This window comes from Schistocerca serialis, chromosome 11, assembly GCF_023864345.2.
Source record: "Schistocerca serialis cubense isolate TAMUIC-IGC-003099 chromosome 11, iqSchSeri2.2, whole genome shotgun sequence".
Taxonomy (NCBI): Eukaryota; Metazoa; Arthropoda; class Insecta; order Orthoptera; family Acrididae; genus Schistocerca; species Schistocerca serialis.
Window position 1 is genome coordinate 200,115,772 of NC_064648.1, and position 12,796 is coordinate 200,128,567.

The 12,796-nt window shown below is 42.8% G+C and overlaps 1 protein-coding gene across 1 annotated transcript in view; it reads left to right on the plus strand.

Annotated features, from left to right (window-relative positions):
- Positions 1-12,796, plus strand: part of LOC126426653 (uncharacterized) — a 172,994-nt gene that overhangs the window by 40,385 nt on the left and 119,813 nt on the right. The window contains exon 3 of the mRNA XM_050088539.1: positions 5,122-5,196. Coding sequence (XP_049944496.1) covers positions 5,122-5,196 — 75 coding nt within the window. The remainder of the gene's footprint in view (positions 1-5,121; positions 5,197-12,796) is intronic.

The window sequence follows — 12,796 nt, forward strand, 5'->3', positions numbered from 1 at the left end:
CGTGCAGGTGAGCGCCACAATCAGGACTGCATACGACCGAGGCACACAGGGCCAACACCCGGCATCATGGTGTGGGGAGCGATTTCCTACACTGGCCGTACACCACTGGTGATCGTCGAGGGGACACTGAAGAGTGCACGGTACATCCAAACCGTCATCGAACCCATCGTTCTACCATTCCTAGACCGGCAAGGGAACTTGCTGTTCCAACAGGACAATGCACGTCCGCATGTATCCCGTGCCACCCAACGTGCTCTAGAAGGTGTAAGTCAACTACCCTGGCCAGCAAGATCTCCGGATCTGTCCCCCATTGAGCATGTTTGGGACTGGATGAAGCGTCGTCTCACGCGGTCTGCACGTCCAGCACGAACGCTGGTCCAACTGAGGCGCCAGGTGGAAATGGCATGGCAAGCCGTTCCACAGGACTACATCCAGCATCTCTACGATCGTCTCCATGGGAGAATAGCAGCCTGCATTGCTGCGAAAGGTGGATATACACTGTACTAGTGCCGACATTGTGCATGCTCTGTTGCCTGTGTCTATGTGCCTGTGGTTCTGTCAGTGTGATCATGTGATGTATCTGACGCCAGGAATGTGTCAATAAAGTTTCCCCTTCCTGGGACAATGAATTCACGGTGTTCTTATTTCAATTTCCAGGAGTGTATTTTCCAAATTTTCCTTCAGGTGTTCTGCCACAACAGCTGCTGAACCAGGGGGCCTGTAGAGACATCAAATTATCATGCGTCCCACATGCTCCCCCCCCCCCCCCCCCCCCCTCCTTTTCCCCTCATCCTCCATATGTCCAGTCTTGCTAAATGCAGAACAAGCAGCGAAAAACGTCCCTGTGCAGAAAAAAATTTGAACCAGATTAGCTATTCCTTCACAGCACAGTACAGTGTGACTGTGTCAGGAAAGATAATCTCTTATGTCCACAAGAACCATCTGGGAAATTTGGTCTAATCATTCAAAGAAGAGTTGACACACAAATTAAAAACCTGAGGTTTTCCCCATTGGCTGCCTGCACTGTGAAGCCAGGAAACACCTCCGTGGCTTTCCAAAAGACTGGAAGAATGGGACATCTCCACAGGTCACTATACATTCTAGGCAATAATGTAGGATGCCACCTTAAGCACGAGTCAATTTTCTAGGCTGGCATGCGGCTGTGCGTCTGAGGTATGCCTTTTGAGATTTTTAATGTATTGAAGTTCTAATATTGATACCACAACTTTTTATACATTCTCTGTCTCAAATCATAATACGCGTGTGCACATGTAATACTGTTTGTCATAAGTACAAACATTCTGTACACTTCGCTAAACCTTCGAATTAATTGTTCACAGTCAGACTTAATATTACCAAAAGTTCTTCAAGTACAATTATTGCAGAACTGCAATTTATCTCTGAACAGGGGTGTTTTTTTTTAAGAAAGATTTCATGATGCCTTCAGCTGCCATGTCATTCTTTCATGTACAGTTTCGGCCTGAGGCCATTTTCAAGTATTTTATGAATGATTTTTTTGTAGTAAATTATGCCACGTATGCCATTGCTCCTATGACTCAGTGTTATTCTCATAAAATAAATCTGAGATGTTTTACACTATTTTAGGAGCACGTGAATTTTGAGAAGTTGTTTCATATACGAGCTTTGCAACAAGTGCTCCAAAGTGACGTGCTGTTAAAATAGCATAAGCCATCTCGGATTTATTTTATCAGCAAAACATGAAGTCATAGGAGCAACGACATACATAATTTGCTACTAAAAAATCTTCCATAACTTGAAAAATGTACAATTGGAAGAGGTGCGATTGGAAAGTTTTAAGAATTGATCTGCTACTGCTTACTGGTTTGGTGGGCAGGTACACGGAGGGTGGGGAGTGAGGGACTGTGTTTCCTTAATTCAGTTTGTTGTGGCAGCTGGTCGAGTGCGGGTCTGTTAGTGCTTGTTGCCGGATTCTGTCTGCGTGAAAATGGACGTAAAAATAGGGCAACAAGTTTGTGTAAAATTTTGTTTTAAAACTGGGAAATCAGCTTCTGAGACTTACAAACTATTAAAAACAACTTTTGGAGATAATTCTATGAGACAGTCAAATGTTTTTGTCTGGTTCACAGATTTAAAAATGGCCGTGGATCATGTGAAGATGAACAACGGTCCGCCATTTCAAAAACGAATGAAAATGGTGTGAAACTTCGCGAGTTAGTGTGCTCTGATCATAGACTTACAATTAGCGAGATGGCTGATGAACTTAATTTAAGTTTCAATGCAGTTCACTCAATTTTAACTGAAGATCTTAACATTTGTCGAGTGTCCGCAAAATTCATTGCCAAAGTGTAGTCAAGTGACCAGAGACAATACCGACTTGAAGTGTGCCAGGATCTGATTAATCCGAACTAAAAATGACCCTGATTTGTTAAATAGGGTAAATACAGGTGACGAATCTTGGGTGTATGGATACGATCCTAAAACCAAAGTGCAGTCTTCGCAGTGGAAGACTCCGGGCTCACCACGACCAAAAAAAGCACGGAAAAGTCCGTCGAAGGTGAAGACAATGTCGGTAATTGTATTCGTGAATTTACCCCCGGAGGACAGACAATTAACCAGGAACACAACAAATGTGTCCTTGAGAGTTTACATGAAAAGGTGCGGAAGACCTGACGGGATACCAATTCGATTCTACACAAAGTACGCGAAAGAACTTGCCCCCCTTCTAACAGCCATGTACCGCAAGTCTCTAGACGAACAGAAGGTTCCAAATGATTGAAAAAGACGACAGGTAGTCCCAGTCTCCAAGAAGGGTCGTCGAGCAGATGCGCAAAACTATAGACTTATATCTCTGACGTAGATCTGTTGTAGAATTTTAGAACATGTTTTTTGCTCGAGTATCGTGTCGTTTTTGGAAACCCAGAATCTACTCTGTAGCAATCAACACGGATTCCGCAAACAGCGATCGTGTGAGACCCAACTCGCTTCATTTGTTCATGAGACCCAGAAAATATTAGATACAGGCTCCCAGGTAGATGCTATTTTTCTTGACTTCCAGAAGGTGTTCGATACAGTTCCGCACTGTCGCCTGATAAACAAAGTAAGAGCCTACGGAATATCAGACCAGCTGTGTGGCTGCATTGAAGAGTTTTTAGCAAACAGAACACAGCATGTTGTTATCAATGGAGAGACGTCTACAGACGTTAAAGTAACCTCTGGCGTACCACAGGGGAGTGTTATGGGACCATTGCTTTTCACAATATATATAAATGACCTAGTAGATAGTGTTGGAAGTTCCATGCGGCTTTTCACGGATGATGCTGTAGTATACAGAGAAGTTGCAGCATTAGAAAATTGTACCGAAATGCAGGAAGATCTGCAGCGGATAGGCACTTGGTGCAGGGAGTGGCAACTGACCCTTAACATAGACAAATGTAATGTATTGCGAATACATAGAAAGAAGGATCCTTTATTGTACGATTATATGATAGCGGAACAAACACTGGTAGCAGTTACTTCTGTAAAATATCTGGGAGTATGCGTGCGGAACGATTTGAAGTGGAATGATCGTATAAAATTAATTGTTGATAAGGCGGGTACCAGGTTGAGATTCATTGGGAGAGTCCTTAGAATATGTAGTCCATCAACAAAGGAGGTGGCTTACAAAACACTCGTTCGACCTATACTCGAGTATTGCTCATCAGTGTGGGATCCGTACTAGATCGGGTTGACGGAGGAGATAGAGAAGATCCAAAGAAGAGTGGCGCGTTTTGTCACGGGGTTATTTGGTAAGCGTGATAGCGTTACGGAGATGTTTAGCAAACTCGAGTGGCAGACTCTGCAAGAGAGGCGCTCTGCATCGTGGTGTAGCTTGCTGTCCAGGTTGCGAGAGGGTGCGTTTCTGGGTGAGGTATCGAATATATTGCTTCCCCCTACTTATACCTCCCGAAGAGATCACGAATTTAAAATTAGAGAGATTAGAGCGCACACGGAGGCTTTCCGACAGTCGTTCTTCCCGCAAACCGTACGCGACTGGAACAGAAAAGGGAGGTAATGACAGTGGCACTTAAAGTGCCCTCTGCCACACACCGTTGGTTGGCTTGCGGAGTATAGATGTAGATGTATATGTAGATGTAGAAGAAAAGGCCTGCATTGTGGAAAGACAGGAGTTGGGTGCTACACCGTGACAATGCTCCGACTCATCGTGCGGTCTCCATCGTTGAATTTTTGACCAAATTCAAAATTCCTGTGCTCCCACGTCCACCATATTCCCCTGTTTTGGTCCCTGTGAACTATTTCTACCTATTTCCTAAACTGAAATTTTCACTGAAAGCGAAGTGATTTGACTCGATTGAAGACATACGGGCAAATACGGAGAGCGTCCATAACACACTTCAGGAGTAAAAATTCCAGGAATGTTTCCAAAAGTGGAAATGGTGTTGGAGTCGTGGTCAGTCAGAAGGGGACTATTTTGAAGGAGCGTGTAAGAACCACCATTGTACAATTACAAGCCCATTCTTAAAACTTTCTGGTCACACCTCATATTTGAGGGGGACCACTTTGATTGGGACAAAGTTGATGTTGTTGCATAAATAAAAATTCTTTAAGAAAAACAAAAATTCTCAATACTTCTTGCTTGAATGTGTAGGAATGTCCACACTCAGAATTTAAGCATTAAGCCTCTCAGTGATGCACAGTGCCTTTCTTTTAGCAGCTGTTACTGTAATTGGGTGAGCATGTCCTTTAACAATTTTGCATTCACCAGATGAGCCTGTGATGAAATGCGCTGTTTACATTTGGATATTCTCTATATCCCCTATCATTCCTATCTGGTTAAGGTCCCTCACTGATGAGCAATACTCGAGAATGAGTAAAATAATTATCTAAGTTAGTTCCTATGTGGTTCGACTGAACGTCCTGAGAGCTATTGCAAAATAATTTCTGCCGTCCTATTACCATTGTTATGTGATTGTTACATCTTAGATTGCACTGTGTGTGTACTCTAATATTTATTGTATGTGACTGCTTTACACTCGTTCAAGGTGGTCAGTCTTACACGTTGTATAGTTGTGTTAACCTAGGTGACTGGATGTAAGCAGTTAATGGAGGATTATGTTTAAAGTGTAACATTTTTTGTTCCAGATGTTTGAGGCAGTCGAGTGTAAGGTGGAGCCACATGAAGAGAACACGGGATTTGACACAGTTCCTGACCCACAGGTATTTTCCTGCTCACCGCATAAATTTCTGTCCCGCTTTTGGGTACTACCTCTCTCGTGTTGCCGAATGTTTGATTGGAAATATCGTGGCGGACTTAACAGCTTTGTGTCTTCTACTTACTTTGATACATGCTTTGAGTGTGTGAAGAACACTGATATCATATTTTGTAAGAAATGTACTATGTGTAATATTCCGCAAAGATTGAATATAATAGAAAGGAACATTTCACAAAGATTGAATATAATAGAAAGAAACATTCCACATGGGAAAAATATTAAAAAGGAGATGCTGTGACTTACCAAACAAGAAAGCGCTGCTAGATAGGAGAGGGTAAGGAGTCATTCCAATCCCAGGAGCGGAAAGATTTACCTTAGGGGGGGAAAAAAGGAACAGGTTTACACTCGCGCAGACACACACATATCCATCCGCACATATACAGACACGAGCAGAGTGTTAAAATAAATAAACCTAAAGTCATACACTACTAAAAATGTTCGTTTATTTATTTATTGTTCAGCTAATTCAATCTATACAAGATATGTCTGCTTGTGTCTGTATATGTGTGGATGGATATGTGTGTGTGTGCACGAGTGTATACCTGTCATTTTTTCCCCCTAAGGTAAATCTTTCCGCTCCCGGGATTGGAATGACTCCTTACCCTCTCCCTTAAAACCCACATCCTTTCTTCGTTCCCTCTCCTTCCCTCTTTCCTGATGAAGCAACCGTGGGTTGCGAAAGCTTGAAATTTGTGTGTGTGTTTGTGTGTTTTTTATTGTGTCTATCTACCAGCACTTTCTCGTTTGGTGAGTCACAGCATCTCTTTTTTTTTAATATTCCATAAAGATTGTTTGAATGGGTGAGGAAAGTAGAGAGAGATTCACAAAAACTGCCATGTTCCCATTGCAGCCACAGTAGTGTGGTAATAAAAATTGTGTATTATAGTTAGTTACTGTCATGTTCCACGGATAATTTGCAGGGTGAATGGTAATGGTGTGGAACGAGTCATTTTTCATTCACATTACAAATTAATTTGTAAATATGGCTACATGCTGAACATTTATAAGTATTTTTTTTTAAATTGTAATTCTTCAGGCTTTCCCATCGATATGTTGACATGTTGATTAATCGGGTCTTCTACCGTTTGTTCACGTTCACAGTCTTATGGAGCACCTGAAAAAGACAGTGAGTCACACTGTCGAGCTATTGTGCAACAACAATGTGAACTGCCAAAGAAGCCCTGATTTTTCAAATTTCATTTATTATTGTCTCTGTATATAAAAGGCAGTGGACTGACTGACTTACTGTCTCATCACGCCCAGCCTGAACCACTAACGATAGAAAGTTGATATTTGCAGTATGTGTTGATCATATACTGCAAATCTCGTTGAAGAAGGGATGTTTCAAAATTCCATCCCTAAGGGGTTCAAATAGGGGATGAAAGATTTTTTCTAACATCACTATTAAGGCAATTTTGAAAGGAGACCTGCAAAATTTGGTATTTGGTTGCTCAGTCAGAAATAAAGAAATGCATGTTTTAGTATTTTTGGAAATTTAACCCCTGTGGCGGTGAAACAGTGGGTGAAGGTTTATTTTTAAAAATTCATCATTATCAAAAAAGTACTTAACTATTTTCAAAGCTAAATCTTTTAAAATTTGAATTTGGCTTCTCAGTTAGAAATAAAAAAACATGCATTTCTTTGTTTCCAGAAATTCAACCCCTAAGGGGGTGATGTAGGAGGTGAAATGTTTTGTGAAAATATTTCATTGTGAAAGCATTTTTAATGCTAAAACTTGGAAAACTGGTATGTGGTTGCTTGGTTAGAAATGATAAATTCCACAATGAGATTTTCACTCTGCAGCGAAGTGTGCTCCGAGTGAAATTTCCTGGCAGATAAAAACTGTGTACCGGGGCAAGGCTTGAACTCGGGACCTTTGCCTTTCGCAGGCAAGTGCTCTAGCTTCTGTGAAGTTTGGAAGATAGGAGATGGGGAACGGTCAGAATTGAAGCTGTGAGGACGGGTCACGAGTCGCGCTTGGGTAGCACAGGTGGCAGAGCACTTGCTTGCGAAAGGTAAAGGTCCCGAGTTTAAGTCTCGGTCCAGCACACAGTTTTAATCTGTCAGGAAGTTTGATAAATTCCATGTCTTACTGTTTTTGGAAATTCAGTCCATTTGGGGGTGAAACAGGTCCAGGCCAGACTGATTCACAAACTCATCACCAACGAGCCCAAAAGTGCTAAGAATATAAACTTGAAATCTGGAGAGGGTGTGGATCTGGTACTGTAGGAATCATTTAAGAAGGGATTATTCGGAACTTCACTCCTGAGTAGGTGAAGCAGGGGATGAACGATCATTTGAGAAATGTCGCTATTAAAGCAAGGTTCAAACTAGAATTACAAAGATTCGTATTTGGTTTCTTAGTCAGTATATATATATATTGGGAAACATTCCACGTAGGAAAAATATATCTAAAAACAAAGATGATGTGACTTACCAAATGAAAGTGCTGGCAGGTCGACAGACACACAAACAAACACAAACATACACACAAAATTCAAGCTTTCGCAACAAACTGTTGCCTCATCAGGAAAGAGGGAAGGAGAGGGAAAGACAAAAGGATGTGGGTTTCAAGGGAGAGGGTAAGGAGTCATTCCAATCCCGGGAGCGGAAAGACTTACCTTAGGGGGAAAAAAGGACGGGTATACACTCGCGCACACACTCACATATCCATCCACACATATACAGACACAAGCAGACATATTTAAAGACAAAGAGTTTGGGCAGAGATGTCAGTCGAGGCAGAAGTGCAGAGGCAAAGATGTTGTTGAATGACAGGTGAGGTATGAGTGGCGGCAACTTGAAGTTAGCGGAGATTGAGGCCTGGTGGATAACGGGAAGAGAGGATATATTGAAGAGCAAATTCCCATCTCCAGAGTTCGGATAGGTTGGTGTTAGTGGGAAGTATCCAGATAACCCGGACGGTGTAACACTGTGCCAAGATGTGCTGGCCGTGCACCAAGGCATGTTTAGCCACAGGGTGATCCTCATTACCAAAAAACACTGTCTGCCTGTGTCCATTCATGCGAATGGACAGTTTGTTGCTGGTCATTCCCACATAGAAAGCTTCACAGTGTAGGCAGGTCAGTTGGTAGATCACATGGGTGCTTTCACACGTGGTTCTACCTTTGATCGTGTACACCTTCCGGGTTACAGGACTGGAGTAGGTGGTGGTGGGAGGGTGCATGGGACAGGTTTTACACCGGGGGCGGTTACAAGGGTAGGAGCCAGAGGGTAGGGAAGGTGGTTTGGGGATTTCATAGGGATGAACTAAGAGGTTACGAAGGTTAGGTGGACGGTGGAAAGACACTCTTGGTGGAGTGGGGAGGATTTCATGAAGGATGGATCTCATTTCAGGGCAGGATTTGAGGAAGTCGTATCCCTGCTGGAGAGCCACATTCAGAATCTGATCCAGTCGCGGAAAGTATCCTGTCACAAGTGGGGCACTTTTGTGGTTCTTCTGTGGGGGATTCTGGGTTTGAGAGGATGAGGAAGTGGCTCTGGTTATTTGCTTCTGTACCAGGTCGGGAGGGTAGTTGCGGGATGCGAAAGCTTCCTAAAATTCACAAACCCAATCATCCCGGCCGCCCCATTGTAGCTGGTTACCAAGCCCCCACAGAACGTATCTCTGCCTACGTAGATCAACACCTTCAACCCATTACATGCAGTCTCCCATCCTTCATCAAAGACACCAACCACTTACTCGAATGCCTGGAATCCTTACCCAATCTGTTACCCCCAGAAACCATCCTTGTAACCATTGATGCCACTTCCTTATACACAAATATTCCGCACGTCCAGGGCCTCGCTGCGATGGAGCATTTCCTTTCACGCCAATCACCTGCCACCCTACCTAAAACCTCTTTCCTCATTACCTTAGCCAGCTTCATCCTGACCCACAACTTCTTCACTTTTGAAGGCCAGACATACCAACAATTAAAGGGAACAGCCATGGGTACCAAGATGGCCCCCTCGTACGCCAACCTATTCATGGGTCGTCTAGAGGAAGCCTTCTTGGTTACCCAGGACTGCCAACCCAACGTTTGGTACAGATTTATTGATGACATCTTCATGATCTGAACTCACAGTGAAGAAGAACTCCAGAATTTCCTCTCCAACCTCAACTCCTTTGGTTCCATCAGATTCACCTGGTCCTACTCCAGATCCCACGCCACTTTCCTTGACGTTGACCTCCATCTGTCCAATGGCCAGCTTCACACGTCCGTCCACATCAAACCCACCAACAAGCAACAGTACCTGCATTATGACAGCTGCCACCCATTCCACATCAAACGGTCCCTTCCCTACAGTCTAGGTCTTCGTGGCAAACGAATCTGCTCCAGTCCGGAATCCCTGAACCATTACACCAACCACCCTGACAACAGCTTTCGCATCCCGCAACTACCCTCCCGACCTGGTACAGAAGCAAATAACCAAAGCCACTTCCTCATCTCCTCAAACCCAGAACCTCCCACAGAAGAACCACAAAAGTGCCCCACTTGTGACAGGATACTTTCCGCGACTGGACCAGACTCTGAATGTGGCTCTCCAGCAGGGATACGACTTCCTCAAATCCTGCCCTGAAATGAGATCCATCCTTCATGAAATCCTCCCCACTCCACCAAGAGTGTCTTTCCACCGTCCACCTAACCTTCGTAACCTCTTAGTTCATCCCTATGAAATCCCCAAACCACCTTCCCTACCCTCTGGCTCCTACCCTTGTAACCGCCCCCGGTGTAAAACCTGTCCCATGCACCCTCCCACCACCACCTACTCCAGTCCTGTAACCCGGAAGGTGTACACGATCAAAGGTAGAGCCACGTGTGAAAGCACCCATGTGATCTACCAACTGACCTGCCTACACTGTGAAGCTTTCTATGTGGGAATGACCAGCAACAAACTGTCCATTCGCATGAATGGACACAGGCAGACAGTGTTTTTTGGTAATGAGGATCACCCTGTGGCTAAACATGCCTTGGTGCACAGCCAGCACATCTCGGCACAGTGTTACACCGTCCGGGTTATCTGGATACTTCCCACCAACACCAACCTATCCGAACTCCGGAGATGGGAACTTGCTCTTCAATATATCCTCTCTTCCCGTTACCCACCAGGCCTCAATCTCCGCTAATTTCAAGTTGCCGCCACTCATACCTCACCTGTCATTCGATAACATCTTTGCCTCTGCACTTCCGCCTCGACTGACATCTCTGCCCAAACTCTTTGTCTTTGAATATGTCTGCTTGTGTCTGTATATGTGTGGATGGATATGTGTGTGTGTGCGAGTGTATACCCGTCCTTTTTTCCCCCTAAGGTAAGTCTTTCCGCTCCCGGGATTGGAATGACTCCTTACCCTCTCCCTTAAAACCCACATCCTTTCGTCTTTCCCTCTCCTTCCCTCTTTCCTGATGAGGCAACAGTTTGTTGCGAAAGCTTGAAGTTTGTGTGTATGTTTGTGTTTGTTTGTGTGTTTATCGACCTGCCAGCGCTTTCGTTTGGTAAGTCACATCATCTTTGTTTTTAGATATGTTTTTCCCACGTGGAATGTTTCCCTCGGTTTTTTGAAAATAAATTGTTGTTAAAGAACTACTATAGCATTTTTAAAGCTACATCTATGAAAATTGGCATTTGACTTCTCGGTCCCTTAAGAGAGTGGAATGGGAGATAGAACATTTTACGAAATTATTTCATTATGAAAGCATTTTCAAAGCTAAATCTATGAAAATTTGTATTTGGAAGTTTTGAACATGGCTGCGTGGTCAGCGACCATTTACAAAGTAAAATTAACAGCAATAGCAGCCCTCAGTTGCTTGTGGTTTGGTTACAACACTATTGTCATCTCCAAAATGAAGTAATTTTGCTTGTTGTTCATTAGATGGAATTTAGTTTACAAATGCACCCAAAATTGAGTCCTTGTGAACATCATACACCATTCCTCCCCAGTCAGAGGAATCTCGCCTCTCCCCCAATTACAATGATTGACTTACTAAGTACAGCGTTCTACATTTTTTTGGTCATATATTACATTGTCCATTGGTTGGCTGTGCCATCAATTTCACAAAAACATCAGTTTCGCTAGGAAGGTATTGCAGTTTGTGAAGATAATGCTACAGAATTATATAAAATGTTTTTCTATTTTTCTGTACTCTACCTTCCATCTTTTTCTGCTTTATTTTCGTGATCCTTTGAAAGGGTTATTTCATAATAAGTTGTCATTTTAAGTACAATGACACTACTTGACACTATGCTGTATTTTCACTTGTCAGTCACCTACCCAAAAAAATTAAGACATCCGACAAGTAGGCCATCCAAATTTTGTCAATTATACTGGCTCGGGTCAATCTTTGAGCCAAAGTAATAGCTAAAATTGTTCTCTCTTACAAGGAAAGCATTCAGAATTGAACAGATACATTTACACCACAATCCTGTGAGGGATCATTCAAGGGTCTCTTATTGCACTGGTGATATTTGTTTGCAAACCTCTGCAGTTGTCCATTAGATACCACTAAGTATGGTCTGACAAACTTGACCTTTACGTGCCACCACGTCAGTTGTTACCAGCAGGTATGGCACAGTGTGTATGTGAAGTTGCATTTTGTGAAGTTATTTGTGTAGAGAAGCATCAGATGGGCCGGTAGTTGATAATCGACCCTGCTAGTGTATTGTGATTGTTTGAGACAAAGTTATAACAAGATCTTCGTAGTGCAAAAATATTGCCACCAGTTAGGAATGGATACTGTCATAACACCGACAGAAAATTGTGATGCTAGCGATGATAATGAAGAATACTTCACTACAAGTTGTAGTGATACGACAAGTTCGAGAAGAGGTGATGGAAGTAGTAAAATTGAGTTCTGACCTTCTGATAAGAATTTTAAAGCCCAAAATGTCATCAAAGTGTTTCGTGACAACACACTAGAGAATATATACTACGATTATTACGTGTTAGGTTTCAGCACACGTGACAAGCTCGTGAATGTGTACCCTAAAATGAAGGATAAAAGCAATATTAAAAGCTGACTTGACTGTGTGACAAAGAAAAGAGAAGACAGTACTGTTTTCGTAGGAAATCACATGCTGCAGTTTGATGTCATCAAGCAGGTGAAGATTTATGAAGCATGAAAATTTGGCTCTTCTGTTCATTGTTGGCATTTACAACATTGGGCATTGTACGTAGCACGAAACCTTGGGTGTACAAAATTTGCAGCATCACAGGTATTTATTACTGATTTGAAAAAGGAGTTTAAGATAACATTATGCCATATAACTATGCCTCAAGCACAAAAAGATAAGGATGACGAAAAAGAGATGATTCAAAGACCTCAAACATTTGTTGCTGCAGTCAATGCACATGTCACAGTAGAAAACATTGAAATGGGTTCTGTGCATGGAAACATTGAAATGGGTTCTGTAAAATCTGTGTTCAGAGTCAGTTCGGCTAAGAGTTTCCTCCCAAAAGAACACAATTCGTGATACAGAAGTGAAACACTGTCTCCATGTTGTATTCGGTTAGCAGTGCAACACACAGCTACACAATCAATGTT